Source organism: Miniopterus schreibersii (genome assembly GCF_964146895.1).
Source record: "Miniopterus schreibersii genome assembly, chromosome: 1".
Lineage (NCBI taxonomy): Eukaryota > Metazoa > Chordata > Mammalia > Chiroptera > Miniopteridae > Miniopterus > Miniopterus schreibersii.
The window spans coordinates 56,095,098-56,116,780 of NC_138101.1; the positions used below are offsets into that span (position 1 = coordinate 56,095,098).

The 21,683-nt window shown below is 37.0% G+C and overlaps 1 protein-coding gene across 2 annotated transcripts in view; it reads left to right on the plus strand.

The window, feature by feature from the left end:
- Window positions 1-21,683, plus strand: part of GRID2 (glutamate ionotropic receptor delta type subunit 2) — a gene marked incomplete at its 3' end in the record, with an annotated part of 1,219,813 nt that overhangs the window by 871,298 nt on the left and 326,832 nt on the right. For both annotated transcript variants that reach the window (XM_081131278.1, XM_081131277.1), the window contains exon 9: window positions 1,773-1,874. In XM_081131278.1, the coding sequence (XP_080987404.1) occupies window positions 1,773-1,874 (102 nt within the window). The remainder of the gene's footprint in view (window positions 1-1,772; window positions 1,875-21,683) is intronic.

Below are 21,683 nucleotides of genomic sequence, written 5' to 3' on the forward strand. Positions count from 1 at the left end.
AAGTAATATAACTGTAAAATGGATGGCACATTGAAAATTGAGCTCCTCTCTTAATATTGTAGATCACTTTTTTCATGAATACTGTTTGGTCTAGGAAAATAAAATCTTAAAAACGTAATTAGAAAAAGTGCACATCAAGGAATGTAATTGAGAATAGACTCCGGTTGACCTCAGAAGAGAACAAAAGCACAAAAGAAATTTCATAAGGTTTTAACTTTGGCAAGAGGGCTACAATATCCCTGATAATTAGACTTTCAACACATTTGGGCTTGCTAATTGGATCTAAGTTCTAATTAGACTTTTTACGCAACTAAGAATGACATATCATTGTATGAATTTAATGTGCTTTTACAGTTGAAACCAACAATTAGCAGCCTTTTCCAAATTGCTCTAATAAGGGAAGAGCTGGCTTTTTGTTTATATTGTGGCATCCCCTTCTCTTAAGATATACAGGGAGGCACAAAAGTAGGTTTACAGCTGTGAGTACCCAAAATACAGAGTTTGTTCTTGTATTATTATTTATTAATTATTGTATTATTTTCCATATGAACAACTATAAGGTACTTTTGCCCCACCCTGTGTTATATACATTCAGTTTTCTCCAATTCCTTTTGGGGAGCTCAGAGAGAAACTAGAGTTTTAATAGGAAGCACCTAAATCATTTATTTGTGAGGAATACTTGCCAGTATGTTGATGACTCTGGAAGCCACAAACAAAATGCAATATGAGGAAATAAATCACAGTCTTTAGAGGGAAGCAACACAAATAACCATGTGCCCCTATAAATCGTTCAGTTAATCAAAACAGTCTCTGGATATGACTAAAGGTTCATCACATTTCTAAAGCATGCAAATGTGGAGTAGGTTCCCAAATGTGAGGGCCCATGGACCTGGCATCAGGATTAATGGCACATTTCTTCCCAAGATCCGCATTGTTCTCTGTGCAGCTCTGCTTCTTGAGCAGCTATCTGCTCATTCAAGTCACAGCACCTCTCTTTTCTCCTCATTTCTGAATTGAGAGTCATCCATTTTTCTCCTGTTGTGATTTATAGGTAGTAATTTTAAAACTGGTAGTCCTCTGATTTGGATATTACAAGAGATAAGAACTACATGAAGATGTAAAATTAAACCAGCATTTTGGAGAGTAAAGAGCAGTCGATCATTGTGAGGCTATAAGGGAAAGGCTGCTACCAAAATTATCCAGGTAAACTGATAGCACTAACAAAAACAGGCAAATTATATTGTTTATGTACTGCAAATCTTTGAAATCAACAAAGCCATTTACATGCTTTTTTTCTCAAATAAAAGCAGTAATCCTTCTAACCATAAAAATCTTACTGGTGTTTTTTTCTTCTTCTTCAGTAAAAGCAGTGTATGATGCAATTAAAACCATTGAAACTGTAAAAAAAAATCTAACTCGTGCAGTAATTGATATATTAGAACAGAGTTCTGCTAGAATTATATGTGCTATTATTTTTCCAATTAGCACATTACTGGGACTGTTGTTGGTGTATTTATAACTTCATGAAGTTGGATATCCTCAGTGAGTCTTCTAAAGCACTTCAGGTGTCCTGTCATTTGCCACGTGATTATATTTAAAAGCAGGAAATGGTATATTTTATTGCTCATTTGCTACTAAAAAGGAAAACCTGCAAAGGAACCTTACGGCATCCATTATTCCGGGATTTATCACACAGTTCTCTGAAGGGTCTATAGATAGATGATTGGACTGTTCTTCAGGCAGAAAAGTGACCAAGCTATTTTATCTTTCAGCTTGGGTGCTGGAATCCTGTCACAGGCCTCAATGGGTCACTGACTGACAAGAAACTGGAGAATAACATGCGTGGAGTGGTCCTCCGTGTGGTGACCGTTCTGGTAAGTCTGACCTGAGCCTTGGGGGTTTGGCTTCTGGAGATTGCTTTATTTTTCATTTCTTTATGTTTTATTAACTGATGCCATAATCTTAAAAGAGCTTTAGCAAATCCTGACTCTGCTCTTCCTAAGATATTTGTAATGGTTATATTTTCCAGCCTTCAATTTCTGTGGATCAGAATCAGATTTTCACAGGCTTTTCTTTTAATTACAATGCTTTTGTCGGTATCTTTCTTAGATATTTTAGGCTTGAATTCCCTTCTTCTACAGTTTCCTACACATGATAAAGTGAAGATATCCCTTAAGCATTCTCTCGCTGAAACCCTAGAGTATGCATGAATGTAGGAAATTGTGCCAAACAAGGGTAGATTTTATCAGAGTTGTACATTCAGTAATACTTATAGCCTAAGCCTGTAAGGACCTACTTCAAAGGAAAAACCATACAATTGTTTAATAAATATTGATTGAGCATCAACTGTATTCAAGCTCAGTGCTAATTACTGAGAAAACTAATGAATAAAATAAATATTAGTCTTTATAGCTCTTATCATCTAGTGATTTTGTGACTATTAAATGGATTGTACTTATGAAACCTCTATTGCAATTCCATTTACTTGTTAGAAAATCAATAAATAGTAACTATTATTTATATATTATTATTTTTCTCACAATAAAAATAAAATGAGATATTAACAGAAATATTCTTAAGTGGTAAAATGCTCAAATGGTGAAATACTCAAATACTCAAACTCTAAATAGCCAGAAAGCATGAAGACGTACTTTCCCTGGCTGTTTCAATGTGGTTGGCCTTGTGCTACTTTATAGTACGTTTTGAAACCTAATAGTCTATAGTTCTTAACTTTATTTTCCTTCAGGAAACGCTACTTTTTTTTTTTTTTAATGATATGTGCAAAAGTATTTCTTACAGACTAAGAAAATTGCAGAATTAGTAAACAGGAGAAGCAAACAGTCTTTTTTATATGCTGATGCTAATTGGATGTTTAGCAAAGTTTATAACAGTATTGGCTGCCCTTTGTACATTGTTTAATACAAATTAAGTAGGCTAAATATAATTTCATGATATAAAAAAATCTGTGATATTCTCTGTAAAAGGAAATACAAATGAGTAGTTTACCACCCCCCTTATTGATGCCTATAATTTATTACTAGTTATTGTTTTAATATGATTTTCACTTTTTGGCAAATAATTAATTATGCTATGAACAAATCAGAACTTAAATGTGAAGGCATTTCTGTATGTACCCAAGTGTATAGATATGTATTTGCATTGATGTGTTAATACCGAGAAAAAAACACCACCCACACAGATATTTAAAGTGCAGTAAACTATTAACAGTTTCTTTTCTAGTCATTAACATGAAAACTCAAGTGACAACTGCAACAAAAGATAATGCATATGCTTTTGAAATTCATATTTTAAGGCAAGTTAAGTATATTCATACCTCACAGTAGGCATAGAATCTGATTGGGAAGAGGCACACATAACGAAAAAGCTAAGATGTATTCAATATTTACTATGTGCTACATAGTAGACTAATTTGTTTGCATATAAAACCTTACCCAGTCCTCACAGTATTTCTGATCCCTAGAATGTGGTAGTGGAAAGTGAGACATTCAGAGGTTGGGAAAAAAAATGTGGAAGATTACACAGAGAGTAAGTAGCAGAGAGAGCTGGGATTCCAATCCAGGAAGTCTGACTTCAAACCTCTTAACCTCCTCTTAACATTGTATTATACTCTCTGTCCCCCTACTGTGGTAAGTGTGAGAATTGACGTATTTAAAGGATTTTACTTGACTTAAGAGTTGGAAATGCTTAACTCTGAATAAGATGAAAGTGAGTTATATTGGAAAATCATCATCAGGCCAATTATTTTAAATTCCTTTCAAGGCTGAACAAAACCATTGCTATATTATACAAGAAATGGTATTGCTTCATACAGTGTTGATGCCTGTATGTCCCAGTCTCACTGTTAGGACTCATAATGGTCTGTGTTTCCTGCACAGACCTGACTATGGTTAGTGGGTGGAAATATAGAAACAATCTGTTTCCCCCAAGTCCTCTGTGATGCAATATGAATTTATCAATTGGGTGCCCAGTTGGGTAAAAGGTTGTTACACTATTACACTTCCACAGTATACAGCCATTGTACTTAATAACTTTTGCAGGCTTCCTGGTTTTTCCTGTAACTTCTGCTTGAATGGAAACCAGGCTTGACCTTCTTAATTATTCTTACAGGCACCTTTCAGGTCTAGCTCTTATTTATTTGGTCTTGCAAGCTTCACCCACCCAACACAGAGGATCGCTTTTTCCTCAGCTCACCCAGAAACTCCAATATATTAATGCCCACTACATTTGGAAGCCCAGATTTGGTCTATATTGGACTCAATTTGGCCACTCAAACACCACCCCCATGGATTCCAACACTTGAGAGGGAGAAATAGAAGGGAAGGATCATGTGTAAAAGCCCTGAGGGAAGGTCTTTCAGCCTTTATTCTATTCTAAATTCAGTCCAGTTCCAGCTCTACACACACAACCCCTTTACTTCTTAGAAAAATTATGCTATCTATGACACACAGGTTAATAAAACCAATTTTTCCTTAGTTAAGATTTGAAACTCCTAATCTTATCACTGTTAAGGATACTTCATTGACTTGAAGGAAACAATCTAATATTTTTCTGAAAATAAATAATTCAGCTCTGTGTTGTTTATGATCCCAGGACCCAATAAATGTTAACTCAAATGGGTAATTGAGGAGAACAAAATAAAGGGATTGTTGACAGAGAATGTAAATAAGGTTAAGAAAATCAACAAGGGGAGTTGAAGCGCCAGGGCCTAGGTTCACAGCAAGCTTTGGCAACCCTGATGTCTGATGGGGCAGGGGGAGAGAGCAGTAGTAACAGACCTGGCGATGGCTGCACCGTGGGAAAGAGACCACAAAATAGTAGCCGTGACCTTTGGTATGGAAAGAGGAAAGAGAAAGAGAATCATTGCCAAAACCACAATCCTTTAGTGAGGAAATGGGGAGAGGGGTTACCCCAATGTCACTCCTCCTATCTTTTCATCTCCTTTCATTGTCTCCAGTTGCAAATCCAACCCTAAATTAAAGGGCAAGAGAGCCCAAAATAACGAAGACCGTGAAGGTCAGCCTCCCAGGTCACAGAGTAGGACAGTGAAGGACACGACAGGTCTGGAGGGGAAAACAGAAAAACCCACACCAGCATCTATTATTTGAACATACTTATTAAGGATTTTACATGTGCTGACTAATTTAATCATTACACAAAGCCTATAAGAGATATACTAATTACATAAGAAGATAATACATATGCTTTTGAAATCAGTATTTCAAGGCAAGTTAAGAAGGGTGAAAATAGGGCATGAAAGAATAAACTAAATTTCCATGTCCATATAACTAACAAGAGCCAGAGATAAATTTCAGGCACAGAGATCCTAGTTCCAGAGGCCATGCTCTTAGCTACTGTGATATTCTGCCTTTGAAATCAGGATGAACTTGTGTTAGGTTTAAATTAAATATGATATAACTATTGAGATTGCAAATGTCATTGGATTGGTAGCTTTGGAACATTTTTCTAAATGGCATCTTTCACGTAAGGATAACTTTGTAATCAACCATCACCAAAGCTACATAAATGTCTTAGAAATGGAGGTAAGGAAAGAATGGGAATAAAATCAGACCTACAAGCTTGGTTCGCCTATTAAATTCTTTGTTTCCATATTTGGCCTACTGATCTCTACTTCTTGCCAAGTAGACCAAGTTTATTACTACAAGGCAGCTTTTAAGATTATTTTTTTCCCTTTTAACTTTCTAAGTGTGCATGTATGGATAGTCATAAATGATGAATTATGTCACTGAATTGTAAATATGATGATAATAATTATAAATACTTATGAAAATAAAATGGAAAGAAGTTGGCAAAAAGTGAAAAGAAAGGCAGGCTTAAGAAACCATACCGTAAGAAGTACAAGATATCTGAAAAACATAAGCTGGCATTAGAGTACTCACTGATTAATAATTCCTATTTGTTTCATTCAGTTTGCTTCAAGCAGATACATGGCATCTTTAATAAAACATGAATTCACTCATAAATTCATGTAAGAAAAATTTATTGTATTTCCACGTAGGTGCTTGGGGTACATTAAAAACAGAAAAGCCAAGGGTAGGTACCTCTGTTGCAGGCTCGGTCCTGGCCCCAGTCAGGGTGCACTCGGGAGGCAACCAATCGATGCGTCTCTCTCACATCAATGTTTCTCTCTCCCCCTCTCTCTCTCTCCCCTTTCCACTGGCTCTGAAAAGCAATGGAAAAAATATCCTCGGGTGAGGATTACAAAACCAAAAGTAAATAAACAAATGAATAAATAAATAAATAAATAAATAGTAAGTAAAAACAAAGTTCTGACTTTTGGGGGTTCATCCTAGTGGCATATCTTCTAAAGCTCTCAGAATATTTTTGAAAAAATGCAAAGTCATTGTCCTACACTAAATATACAGTATCCCTTTGCCTAAAACTGCCATAAAAGTAATTAATTTTGTATAAATAGATGTACTGTAATTAGACACTTAAGCTAAAATTGTGGTGGTAATTTTTTTGTATTTTATCAATTCAAAACATACAGTTTTTCATATTTTAATATCCCTGGAATCAGGATACATCTTTCAGTTGATGTCTCCTTGCAATTATAATTGGCAGTAAGGTTTTTTTTGTTTGTTTTTATTAGTGGTAGGTAAAATGAGTGTGGATCTTATAATTTAAAACATTTTAGATTCAATAATGTATGGATGGTATTTTTACAAAATTAATTAAGTTAATGGATATTCCTGGAAAGTTGAATTCAATAAAACTGGGCAAGAAGCCATGACAAAGAGAAAGACTATTTTAAAGAATACCTCCAAATAAAAGAAATAACAGTAGGAAATGAAACCAATTTAAAAAAATAGGACAGTAATAGCAATGAAAAAATTACTTTCTAAACGAAAACTGTCGCTAGAGTCATAGAAAGATAAAAGTAGAAAGTACACAAAAGCAGCTTATTTTAAACTAATTCAACATAAAGCAAAGTCCAAACTATGTGTTGAGAGAAAGATAAGTTTCCTCAAGCAAATCACCACGGGAAGGGTGTAGCAGGAAGATTCCTACTGAGTTATTTTAGGGGTAATTTCCTTTTTCTAAAATAGTTCTCTATTATCATTCTCACTTCTTAGAATTTTTTTAAGCAGGTCTTATTTCCTTGTGAAAACGTACATATTATCTGGGGTCATAGAAAGGTAAAACAATATTATATAGTACACCCTAAATTATTAGCCTTCATTCATTATTATTTATTGAGCATATATTGTAAGCTAAGCATTGTGCTAAATCCTAGAGAGGCAAAGACAAATAAGATATAATTCCTGCTTTCAAGGAGTTCCACATAGACCTTTCTATCAAAATTATTACGTTCTCTACCTGAAAATAGAAGCCATGTGTGAAGGGCTCAGAATTAAATATATTTTGGAGAGGCTGGAAAAGAATGGTAAAACTGAGAGAGAGAGAGAAGAGAGCAGATGTCACAGTCTTTTTGTGACCATAGCTTTACAGTACAGCTCAATTTCATTTCATTTCTCATTCAAAACTCTATAACTCTCTTTTTTATGTAATAATTTTATTACTGTTAGTCTCCCCCTGTAAACTATAAGTACCAGTAAAACACAAAGTTGATTTTCACTTACAATGCCTGGTATATAGAAGCAAGTCAGTAAATATTTATTAAATAAACAAAATTAAAATGTTTTGATAGCCTAAAAGGAGGGGGGCGGACGGAGAAAGAAAAAAGGGGGGAGAGAGGAAAAAAGAAAAGAAATAAAGAACTCTATATGTGATTACGAAAATAAGAACATGGGTAAACACAAGATTTTGCCTGAATAAGTAGTTTTAGGATTCTTCATTCTTTGATTTCCATCCCCTTAATTCAAATTTCCAAGAAAGATGGCAAAAGATTATTCTATTATTAAATTTTTTGATATAGTTGATATTAGAAAATTACTTCACCCATTTACAATTGTCGCTGGAAAGGGAATGTGGCCCTGAGTGGGTCTGCCTCTGACCCACTGGTAGGTTGTGGGTTCTTGACTTCATGCAGGAAAGATTTCACAATATAAGTCCAAGTGATTGAGAATACATTTATTAAATCTGGGGACTGTGAAACAAGAAAGCGCTTAGGATAGAAGAAGCAATAGGAGAGCCCAGGCTGGGCTGCTTTGGCTCACTGAGAAGTCAGAGAAAAGGGGACCTTGGAGACAGGTTCAGGGGGTTAGCCCAGGACAAGCTGCCACTTCCTGTTGCTCCCCTGATAGCAAGTCTTGTGGGGATCCTTAGAGTTTAGGAGATACATATCTGTGGGGGAGAAAAAGGGGACGAGGGAGGAAAAGGCCAGGGTGTGTCTCCCCAGGGAGAGCGAGGGCTGGGTTCTTTGTGTTGAGGGTTTTTAAAGACTGGGAGTTTAGGGAAGATCTCATTAGAATATTCATCATCTTTTCCAGATGCTTCCTTTCAGGGTCCTGGTCTCCACTGATTGATTGGTCATTGCCAGGGCAGGAGGTTATTAGTTACTGCAGCTGATCCTGGCATTACACACCTGGATTTGCTGCTTTTCTGGGGCTGGACCTGAAATACTACTGAGGCCTAGATGTTATCTCTAGGGTGGTGACCTTCTGTATCTGACTGTAAATTTCTTGGCTAATTTGTTCAGCTGTCTCAGTTTCCCCATTCTACTTCTCAATAAATTTTCCTAGCTTCTTACTATCCTGCCTCACAACGTGTTCAATTAACTATATACTTCTAAGGCAAAGAAGTGGAAAGTTTTCATTCAAAATATCAGGAATCATTCTTATTATTCTGCTTTTAAGATTCTCTCTTTGTCTTTAACCTTTGGCATTTTAATTACGATGTGTCTTCCTGTGGGCCTCTTTGGGTTCCTCTTGTTTGGGACCCTCTGTACTTCCTGGACTTGTAAGTCTATTTCTTTCCCCAGGTAGGGGAAGTTTTCTCTAATTATTTTTTCAAATAGGTTTTCAATTTCTTGCTCTCTTTCCTCTCCTTCTGGTACCCCAATAATATGAATGTTGGGCCTCTTGAAATTGTCCCAGAGACTCCTTATAATATCTTCATATTTATGGATTCTTTTTCCTTTTTGCTCTTCTGGTTGGGTGTTTTTTGTTTCCTCATGTTCCAAATTGCTGATTTGATTCTGTGTCCTCTACTCTACTGTTGATTTCCTGTAAATTAATCTTCATTTCAGTTCATGTAGTTCATTTCTGATAGGTATTTTATTATGTCATCGATGGTCTCACTTGTTTTCGTAATACTCTTACTAATATCCTTGAGCATCCTTATAACCCAAATTCTGAACTCTATCTGTTAGCTTACTTGGTTTTATTTCATTTAGTTCCTTTCTGGAGATTTCTTCTGTTCTTTCCTTTGTGACATGTTTCTTTGCCTCTACATTTTGGCTGCTCCCAGGTGTTTATGTCTATGTATTAGGTAGAACTGCTATGTCTCCTGGCATTTGTAGAGTGGCTTTGTGTAGTAGGTGTCCTGTAGGGTCCAGTGGCTCAGCCTCCCCAGTCACCTGAGCTGGGCCTTCTAGGTGCTCCCCTGTGTGGGCTGTGTGCTCTGTCCTGTTGTAGTTGAGCCTTGGTTGCTATTGGCGTCACTGGGAGGAATTGACCCCCAGACCAATCAGCTGTGTGGACCAGCTGCAACTACAGCCAGAGAGCTGCTGTGCTGGAGACCCCCCTATGGAGCAGGATTTACTTCAGTGGAGCATTGGTGTTCACCAAGTGCGCCCCTTGAGTGTGTCACTCGTGGATGTGGTGGGGTTGTAATCCAGCAGGGTCGAGTCTGACCACCAGGTGCACTGTCTCTGGGGTCTCCCTGGAGGTGCAAAGTCAGCCTGTGCCAGTGCCTTGCCCAGGGCCATCCAGCATGAGCTACACAGCAAACTGTAGCTGGCTGCTACTTGTCCTGGGCTTGGAGGAGCCCAGGAGAGGCCAAGCTATGAGCCAATGTAGGCTGATGCTAGTGCCAGGCCTGGGGCCGCTTATCAAGCCCTATGGGGCCCGCTGCTGTTTGTTTGAGAGATTTTAGGAAAGTCCTGAGCATGAGGCTCGAGAGGCCACTTGCATAGAAAAGCCCCTGGAAATGGCCTGGATGAGCTGCAGGTGGGGAGGGGCGGGGCCTCCGGGAATCACGGGGCGGGGCCAAAGGTGGGAGTCAGGTGCTGGGGATTCAAACATGGCGCCTGCCTGCCGGCTGTGTGCGGGGAGGACTCGCCAAAGGAGCCATGGCCTCCGCCAGCCCTTCTGCCTGGGAGGAAGCCGCCCCTCCACCTCTCGCCCGGACTTCAGGCAGGTTAGTTCCCCCCGAGTGTCCCGGGTCCTTTCAGGCTGCTGCCCGGCGCTGGGCTCAGAGGGAGCGTCCGAGTGAGTCCGTGCCGGGCCCTTTGAGAGGAGCTGCTGGGGCTCCTGCGGCCTCCGCGACCTCAGGGACAGTCCCTGCTGGTTTCACAGCCCGGAGTTGTGGGGACGTCTCTTCCTGGCCTTGAGCCCTGGGCTGGGGGCCTGCTGTGGGGCTGGGACCCCTCCCTCCTCTGGGAAACCCCCACCGCCGAGATGCCCTCACAGGTTTCAACCGAGGCACCGGGTGTGGGCCCGCGGCCTTGTCTCTGTGATCCAGCCCCCATCTGCCCGCGTCTCCGCCCCTCCTACTGGTCTAGGTGCTGCTTCAGCTCCCTGGCTGTGGGGCTTCTGTGCAGCCGGATCTCAGGAGGCTCTGAGTGACGGTGGTTCTGTGTTTTAGTTGTAATTTTGATGTGGTTGCGGGAGGCGGTGGGTGCAGCTGTTACCTACGCCGCCAGCTTGTTTCTCCCCCAAGAATCATTCTTATTATGAAATAACAAGTCCACATTTGATGAGAAGTTACGAATACTTTAGAAACATTGTAATATTCTCTTTGTCTTAGAAGCAGTCATTGTTTGCCCTTTGTTCCACCATATTTTCATTTCTATGTGGACTGATGTTTCATAATTCATGTCCCTACCACCTATGGAAAGCATAGAATTAGACAAAATCAGAAAAATGAAAAAGGGGAAAGAGCGTAAATTAGAGTGTAGTTGTGGATGTCATTGTCCTCTAAGGGAACAGCAATTTAAATAGCAGAAAAGAACCTACCTCTTCTCTTGGATTAATTTTTAAAACTTAACCTGCTTATACAAAATACGGGTAAAAGTAAACTCAATTTTTTCATGTTAAGGAACATGTAGGCAACAGATTCTCAATTTGTACAATATACAAGTAAGTATGAAAGTTAGGTATAGGAATTTATGTACATCAGTGTAAGATCAAGCAACGTAGTTAATTTATTCTTGATATGCTATTTAACAAAAAAGAAAATAATTTGCAATTAATTTTCTTATTGAAAGTACTACAATCTATTTCATTGCCTTTTCTTCCCTAGTCTCCTGTCCTCAACATGCTCATACTAAAAAGCATTTGACATATACTGCAAAGAATACTAGGTTTATAGTCAAAATATATCAATTCAAGTTTCAGCTTTTCAATTTAATAGATCATTGAGCTTATGGAAGCCCAAGAGCTGTTCTGAACCTCAATTTTTCTGTCTGTAAAAGAGGAATAATAAAACTGGCCACTCAGGGTTGTTATGAGATTATGTGAAAGCAGTTAGTAAAGTGCAGAGTGTTTCTAAATATAAGATGTTATTGTCTCTGCAGTGGAAAAATGATGTGTAAGTTAACTAAAGAAAAAAATGAGCATGAGTGATTATAAGAGCATAATTAATCATTGTCATCAATCTTTAGATTTTTGTGGGAAATTATTTAAAGAATCCTAAGGCAGGCAACAAATATATACTGCAGAGTCATGACTTTCAGGCCTAGTCACTGTGGCAATAATATGAAAACCACAGCAACTCTCCTGCTAATGAAGCTGTGGTTCCTAGAATAATAATAATAATAATATAATAATAAAAATAAATAAACTATAAATTTATAATTGTGTGTCACATTGTCTCATAGAAACTGTTTGGTTTTGGGCTAGATTTAAATAGATTCTATATGTTAATATATATCTAAGAAAATACTAATAATAGTAGCCCTGAACTTGTGCTTTGTTGTTCTAAGTTTTTTGCTAAAAACATTGTCCAAGTTTTTGCTACTTGGAGACCTTCAGCATTTTGAATCCCCACAGAAGTTCAAGCTTTCCTGAGGTCTCAGCCTTTGAGTGTTCTGAACTCAGAGGCAAAGTTCAGGATTGGAAGCTCTACAGGCTCTCACAGCAAGGAGATGGGAAGGGAGTTGATGGCAAGCTCTGGTAGCTCCCACAGCAGTGTCTAAAGAGGGCTCCTTTGCAAAAGTCAATAAATAATAAAGTTTGGTTCAGGGCTCCAGGCAAAAAGGACAACTGTGGCTGAGAAAATTTTCAGTGGATGTTATATAAAATAAAACTGAAAGTTGCAATAAATTATGATAAATGTCATGTAATAACTACTAAATTTGAAGTACATATTATAGCATTGTGGTTCAGAACACCATCCCTAGAGGAATTCAACTTCTGAGGTGGCAGGGTTAGAAGTTCCATGCAAAATTTCAAATAACTAATTAATAAATCATAACCATTTAAAGTCTCTGGAAATTTTCCTATGGGCACAGAGAAAATGAATAAATACTTATTCAAGAAAATCTACTAAAACAAGAGTCTGGCATGTGAGCCTTATCCTGCCCCTTTTCCTTCCATCTCACCATCTGCCCTGCTCAGTTTAATGGAAACTCTGCTCTAAGAAGGTTTGGCCAAGAAGGCAGGGCTCTCTCTCTCCTGAGTTCCCGATCAAGGCTTATCTAACCTGGGGGGACAGACTTCTAGCATTTCTCATACCCTTCAACTCTAATTTGAAAAGGCTCAATTCCTGCTGAGTGTGGCCAAGAATTTGGGAACTCCCTTTTCCCACCTAGCCCAACCCATAGGGTGTAGAACCCACTCCAGATGTGACAGGAGTAGAATATTGGGGGCATCAATTGCCATTGCTCCAATTTTCTCTAAAGACAGAGGTTCCAAGTCAACAGAGATAAGTGGAGAAGACTAGGTGCTACTACCTAATTCAGTACCCAGAGTAGTACTTTCAGTACCAGAAAGATTTTGCCCAGAGGGGAGACAGTCCTTAATAAGAGTACACTTAAGCATTCTCCAATTATTTGAAACAGAGGATTAAAAAGTTCAAGTCTAAGGCTCCTCCTAATTAATAGTAACAAGCTAAATCATTAGCCAGATAGTTCACCAAAGAAAACCAGAAAAATAGATAGCTAAGAATATTCCTCCTGGAATCATAATAAATTTTAAAGGCTGACCTGGAAAATGAACCCTAGTAAAATTTATTTTCTTCAAACTACTGAGCAAACTCAGGGCACTCTTCACAAAAATAAAGCAATCAGCCTGTGATTAGTGGAACCTAATGGCTTAAAGACTAAAATGGACACAAATATCTTCAACAGAATGCTAAGAAACTGAACCTAGCACCATGTAAACAGGATTGTTCACCATGACCAAGTGGAAGTTATCTCAGGAGTAGGAGGTTGTTTCAACTTATAAAAATCAATGTCCTATATTAATAAATGAAGGAACAGACTCACACAATCATCTCAAAAGATGCAGAAAAATTAATGAAATCCAACATCCTTACATGATAAAGAACACTCAACAATCTGGTAATAGAAGGGAATTTCCTGAACTTTGATAAAGAGCATATATAAACCCATAGCTATCATCATATTAATGGTGAAAGACTGAAAGCCCTCTCTAATCCTCTACATTCAGTAACACGACAAGGATATCAGTTCTTACTATTTCTGTTCAACATTGTGCTGAAGGTTCTAGGCGGAACAATTAGGCAAGGAAATTAAATAAAAATGAGATTACAAAGGAAGAAGTAAAATTATTTCTATTTGCAGGTGAAATGATCTTACATATGAAAAAAACCCTAAAGAGTACATACACACTAATAGAGTTAATAGATGAATTTAGCTGGTTTGCAGGATTTCTGTATACTAACGATGAAAAATCTAAAAAAGAATTTAATATAGCATTTCCATTTAAATATGTCAAAAGAATAAAGTAATTATAAACTCAATGTAAAAACTACAATATTTGTATACTGAATGTTACAAAACATTGTTAAAAAATTTTTAAGGCCTAAGTAGATAGATATCCTGTAGATTGGAAGACTTAAGATGCAGTATTTTCCAAACATATCTACAGATTCAATGAAATTCCTATCAAAATTCTAGCTGCCATTTTTTTTTCTTTTGGCCATAGTTGACCAGCTAATCCTAAAATTTACATGAAAATGCAAGAAAACCAGAATAGGTAGAAACACACACACACACACACACACCCCACATACAAAAAAACTCTTAAAAAAGAATGAAGTTGGAATACACTTCTCAATTTCATAGCTTACTAAAAAAGCTACAATAATCAAGACAGGTTTAAGGATAGACATTTAGATCAGTGGAATAGAATTGTAAGTCCAGAATCAACCCACAGAGAGATGGTTAATCGATTTTCAATAAGAGTATCAGAATCATTCAGTGGGGAAAGAATAGTCTTTTCAACTGGACACCCACATGCAAAGAATGAATCTAGATCCCCTACCTCAAACCATATACAAAAATTAACTCAAAAAGGATCATAGACTTAAATGAAACAACTAAAACTATAAAAATCTTAGAAGAAAATATAAACCTTTCTAACTTTATTTTGGCAATAGATAATAGATACTTAGACATGACTCAAAGTACAAACAACCAAAAAAAGGATACATTAGATTTCATCAGTATTAAAAATGTTTATGTCTCAAAAACAGAATCCAAAAAAGTGAAAAGACACCCACAACACGGTAGAAATTATTTGCAAATCATATATCTAATAAGGAACTTGTATTTAATATATATAAAGAATAATACTATAACAACTCAATATGAAGTATAAAAATAAACCAATTTAAAATGGGCAAAGGTTCTGAACAGCCTTTCAAAGAACATACATAAATCATCATTAAGCAAATAAAAAGCTTCTCAGCATCATTTGCCATCATGGAAATGCAAATCTAAACCACAGTGGGCTACCACATTACACCCATTAGGATGGCTATGAATCAAAAGGACAGATAATAACAAGTGTTACCATTTCTGGTGGAATTGTAAAATAGTGCAGCTGCTTCAGAAAACAGTTCCTGAAATGGTTAAACACAGAGTTACGATGTGACTCAGAATTTTCATTCTAGATATATTCCCAAAAGAAATGAAGACTTATGTCCATACAAGAACTTGTACACAAATGTTCATAGCAGCTTTATTGATAATAGCGGGGAAAAAAATGGAAACAACCTAAATGTCTATTGACTGATGAATTCATAAATAAAAGTGATATACCCATAAAATGGAATACTATTTGGCAATAAAATGAAATGAAGCACTGATAACATGGTACATGGATGAACCTTGAAAACATGCTAAGTGAATGAAGCCAGTCACAATAGATCATAAATCAAATGATTTCATTTTATATGTAATATCAAGAATAGCAAATATATAGGGGTAGAAAGGAGATTAGTGATTATCTAAGTCTGGGGGAGATTAGGGACTTGGGAGATGGTGGCCAATCGGAACTGGATTTCTTTAGGGGGTAATATTCTAAAGTTGATTGCAGTTATGGTAGAACATGTCTGAATATACTAAGAGGATGACACAAATTTGTTTTGAAAGATGAGCAGAGATTATGAAGGCATAGATAAAAGAAAAGGAATATCCAGAAATGTAAAGAATATTTGCAAAAATATGCAAGTATCAAGAAATTAAAGTATCCTACAAGTAAATTGGAATTACCACCTGAAGAAAAGGAAATTGAAATGCAGGAAATTGCAGCAGCCAATGTTTAAGATATTCTTTTTAAAGGCTCCTTTAGAAACAATTCAATTAGAAATTTGTCTGTGAAAATGAGGTTCTTATTACCCAATTTAGATAATATGCATCAAAAAGTTTAAAATACCAGTTGCAATTTTGATCTAGCCTAAAGTTTAGATAAAATAGTTCTTATTTTTATTATTGAAACAGTGTAATCAGTAGACATAGCTCTGTATTGTGTATATATTTTGTTGTCCCATCTGCTGATGGTACCTATCTTATGTGAGAAAAAAGGGGTAAATGTGATTTTTATAAACATACACTTAAGGAGAACTGGCCTATGCAAGCAATGCAATTTACAGCAAAACTGAGATATGTATTTATTCAGTGCTGACTGGATAAAATCTTCATGAGAATTGATTCATGACTATGGCTTGACAATTTCTTACTGTTTCTCATCACACCAATTCTTAAGATGATAGCTGTCATGCCCACCTGCGAGTAACTCTATTACACTGAGGTAACCTTGCATGACCCAGCTTTTTTCCTTTTAAAAGCTAAAACCTGAATTTTTAGACTAAACAATGACTAAATATTTTAGAGATAAATTTTCTTCTAAAAAAAAAAAAGGTTTACTACTTGTCTCTAGAAGTTTAGGAAGATATTGACAGAGTTATTTGAAAATTCAAAGATGTAGGAATAGTAAGTCTACACTGACTTTAATAACTTCTGCAATATTCCCACCAGTTATATGAACTATATTATACTTTAATTTCAGAAGAGCATTATACCACTGGACCTGAAAGAAAACCAAATGTTAAGGTGGGCTTGAAGTTTTAAGTTATCTTTTGCCAATGCAGTAGTTTTAGCATAGTTACAACACCACAAAATCAGTTCTACACAATTCCTCATTAATGAACATTCGTTCAAGAGAGATGCTTCTGATATACATTTTACTTTTTAGAGTTACAAAGGAAAACATTAGTAAATTAAAAACCTTTAAAACTTACAGATATGTCACTAGCTAAGATTTAGGGCACACTCACTGGTAAATCTTTTTCTTGGTGTTTTAATATCTCCAATCTTCATGGAGCCCTCAAGATTATTATTTGCATTTTGTGACATGGCTGAGTCCTGGAGCTAAATATCTTCTTCAAGTTACAAGTGTGATAAAGATGAGCATTATATCCTTGTTTGTCTGACTCCCTGCCAGACAGAGGGAGTAACAAGGACTGGACTAAATTTCTGCCATAAACAACGAGTAAACCAAAAGCAAAATATGGAGGGGAGGAAACCCTTTCAATATGGGTCAACAGGTGAAATTTGACTCCTAAGAAGTTGAAATCAACTAAATGATGCCAACGATCACTCCAGACTTCTCTCTGCTGGAAATCTCCATACTGAAGGCACAGGAACATAGGTTCAAAACAGAGATTGTCAACCTTACTGAGTTGGGAAATTCGAGATCAAAGGTTAGGAAGGCCAGTGCAAGGTGGTTTGCATTTTTGGTACATGTTCTGAAAAAGAGGAAGTGATCTGGGAGAATACTCATAGAAGTTTGCATAGGGGTCTCCACTGACAACTCGATTATACATACAGACAGAGAAACTTGGCAAAACCGGGCAAAGAATAATAGAAAGCAGATCAATTCCCAGAGCTCACATATGAAGTAGAGACTAGAGCAAGGTTTCATTTAGGGGGAACTTATTATACCAGGAATTTAAATGGATATATGAAAAACATGTATTTATCTTTTAATTATGTAATAGTAATTTGGAGATATTTAGGTGAGCAACTTATATAAAGTAGAATACTTCCACCATCTTTCTATTTCAGTGTTTTAAACATTGCCTTGACCTCTCAAAAGGTCCAGCTTTCATTAGGAAGATGCATATTCATCTGCCACTTCTGACAACCAAGAGCATGTTGATATCTTGCTATTTTACAGCTAACATACATTAGCACTGGGTGAACAGATACAAAAAAAAAAAAAAAAAAAGTCACAGTAGTAGTCTTAGAAATCTTCCCAATCAATAAGCAAAAACAATGTTTGAATTAAAATGTAATAATTAGATTTCAGTTTTCAAAGGAATAAATTTTGAGAAAGCCTTGTATGCTTTCCAAGTCTCTCTCCAAGAGCCCCCAAGTCAGATGCAGCCTTACCAATAAGGAAGCTAGGCCTCACGTGGGATTTGGATTCTTTCAAAGGCACAGTAACAGATTTTGACCAATAGGGGACAATTTATCAAATCACCATCCATAGCATTCAGTGGGACTCTAGGGCAGCCTGAAATGAGAAGAGATACCTCCAGAAAGCACCCAGCATGGGAGTAGTTTACTCATCTGTCAGCTTCTAGAACATGAGCAGCTATTAAAGTTCAGCTCCCTCTGGGGAGGTCAGAAGCAGTCAAGGAGAGAACCACCATACTGCACGGAGGTCCCTGAAATGGAAAAGTTGGTCAAGAAAAGGAAGGTAGATGCATACTCTTTCAGAATATACACCCCTTGGGTTTTTTAATGATCAGTGGAAATACAAAGAGGTTGGGGTTTCAAGGTGTTGTTTCACAGCATCTCCATGTAAACTGTGTGCCAGTTAGTTTAACCTGAAAACAAAAAGGCCATCATACTGGAAACTGAATTTGTGATTCTTGCATGTTTAAAATCTTTTAGCAAGGGATTTTGGGTTTTCTAGATGAAGGAAGTTAGCATGAGGAAATGAACTTTACATTTATCGGGGGTTTTTACTTTGGTAAATTTGAAGGATTTTTTGTTTATTTTTTTGTTCTTACTTTTAACCTTTGCTAGTGGCATGATTTTTGAAATAGGAAAATGAAATGTTCAGACTAATTTTTTTCCATCGATTCTTATGTAGGGTAATGTACTCCACAGTTCAATTAAAAATAACAAGCTGCTATGTAGTTCTGAGCCAAATGTAATCTTCAAGACCATGGTCAATAAAGCACTCAAGAAAATGAAGTATTGAGGCTGAATGGTCTGGAGTCTACTGGGAGATAAAGAAGCAACTGATTAGCATTTGAAAGCAGGGTCTTTTTTTTTGTTTTTTTTTTTTTTTTAAGTCAAGGAGACTAAAAAAGGGTCACCCATCAAGAACAAAGAGTTTGAAAAATATCTCACCTTTGTTTTATGAGTCCTTTCAAAATTTTAAGAATGACCTTTAGTCATCAGCCCCAAGAACAAAGATGCATTTTAATGTAATGTAATGTTACTTTTGGGAACTCTCCTTGAGTATCTGCTGAGGAATGCAAGAATAAATAAAAACAGTGCTCATTTTTTTTGTCACTCCTAAGTGACATTTACTCCATCTAATGAAGGATCTCATGGGATAAGTGTTAGGGTTCATTTTAGACTAAACATTCCAATTTATTATGTAATAAAATATAGCAACGCAGAAAAAAGTTTCAGGCATCTTTACGTTTTCTAGTAAATTGTGAGAGCCTCCCTCTAATTCCTTAATATGTGTCCCTATAATTAATTAAACACTGTAGTCCATATCCACGGTCCTGATAAGGCTGGCACAGAAGTCCTTTTTATGTACCTTATTAATTTTAATAACACTTCTAGTAACTTTTATATGCTTATTAATTCTTGAAACACAGAATATTGTCTTTGCAGCTTTAAGTTCAGACTTCTCTACAATCTGTAAGTCCCCACAGATTTGTTTCTTGCTTTTAAATGTCAGCACCTTTCTGCTTTCTATTCTTGTGTTTCTGCCTTCAGTGCAGGAGATCTTTTCTTTTAAGTTTCCCACTGTGCTTCGTAATAAAATAAAAATAAAAAGCTATATCCTTCAGAAAGCATTCAGCTCACTAGAAATAGAAAATCTGTCACTTTATTCTTAAAACCTTAGATCAGGCAAGCCAGTAGCAGAAATAGTGAGTGTACTTTCTGCAAAGGGTATAGGGTGGGGTTAGTGAAATTATTGTGTACCCTGTTCTTTCCAGATCTCTTTTTAGGAAAGAGAGTATCTTTGTTCAGGAAAAAGACTTGAGGCTTTTGGGAGACAACTATTTTTCTACCCTCTCAGGTTTGATTGATTGGGGGACTATGAATTAACTGATAATAGATTAAGAGGAGAAAAGTCAAGGTTTATTTACAAGCCACTCAGTAATGAATAACTAGCTGAATATCCAGAAGTAAAGGTTTATACACCAACTTAAGAAAATGGTAGTGGTGGGGGTAATATTGGCTTTTATAAGAAAGTATGGAAGGTGTTACCGGGGTGACAATGAGAAGACCTCGGTTCTTGTCTTCTTGAGGGAAATATTTCAATCAAGAGACAAAGCATAGAAAAGAAAGCAAGAATTTATTGGCCGCAGCAAAAATATGGTTAGGACAGTGAAACGAGGAAGAGCATAGAAGTAACAGGAGAGCCTAGGCTGGGCTGCTTTGGCTCCCTGGGAAGTCAGAGAGAGACAAAGGGGCCTTGGAGACAGGTTCAGGGGGTAAGCTCAGGATGAGCTGCCACTGCCCGTTGCTCCCCTGGTTGCAAGTCTCATGGGATCCCGTTGGAGGGAAGAAGGGGGAAGGAGATGGTGCTGGTGTGCTTCCCCATGTGGAGCACACACTGGGTTCTTTGTCCTGAGCCTACTTATCTCTTTCTTGCAGGTGAAAATCTTAGGTGAGGTTTCAGGGGAGTGTCTCAATAGAATATTGATTAGCTTTCCAGGTGTGTTTTTTCAGGGTTGTGGTCTCCACTGATTGATCAGTGCCAGGGCAAGGGGTCAATAGTCAATGTAGTTGGTTCTGAGGCAGCCATGGCACCACTTGTCTGGTTTTGCTGCTTTTCTGGGCCTGGAGCTGGGTAAAAAAAACCAAAAAAACAAAAACATACCAAAAAAAATTCTTTGACCCTGAAAAAATGTTTTTTTTTACCCAGAGCATATTTTCAGGCTAAGGAAGGAAGCAAATGAAAAATAACAACAAAAAATCTACATGATGCCTGTCCTCATCTTTACATTCTCTTAATTCTACTATTGTTTTCCCATGCAAGTGTCTCAGATTTCAGTTCTGTCTCCCCTTTATTATTTAATTTTTGTCTTCCAACTACGGGCTTCTGTTTTGACTTCTCCAAAGAAACTGCTTTTCTAAAGGTCTTCATGATCTCCTACTTGAGACAAATGAAATGGATGCCTTCAGGCCCTATCTCTCTGGACTTCTCTCTGCATCGAATCCCTCAGCAACTTCTTTTTTAATTTACTTTTATTTGTTTTTTCAATTCCAGTTGACATTCAATATTAGATTCCTTTCCAGTGCACAGGATAGTTACTCCGCTTTGAAATCCTGTTTTTCCTGCATCTTCCTACATCACCTTCCTCTGACTCTCTTCTGCCCTCTATTTCTTCTGCCCCCCTCACTGGAATCTCCTTTTCCAGAATTTCATTCTGACTCTTTCTATACTTTATCCACGAGTGACTGAATTTACTTTCTTGAAAATTATAAACAAATTTTTATTTCCATCTTCCCTCATGCTTCAGACTCATTTATCTGACAAGTGTTGAAACAAGTATTATGTATTCCACTGGCAAAAACTTAGAAAATGTGGAAAATAAGAACAGCAAAATCATCCATGATTCCTCTATCAGCAACTTACAAATATTTTAGCATCTGTCACTTACTAGTTAAACAAAACCAAATTACCTTGTCCATAAAAATGGAGATAATTATGGTTATAAACTCATAGGACTATGAGGCATAAATATACAAAAGGTATCAGAAAGCGCCCAGCACACAGTAAGTCCGACATGAATGTTTGCTGCCATTGTTATTGCTGTTATTACTTTTCAATTTGTAAGCATGCACA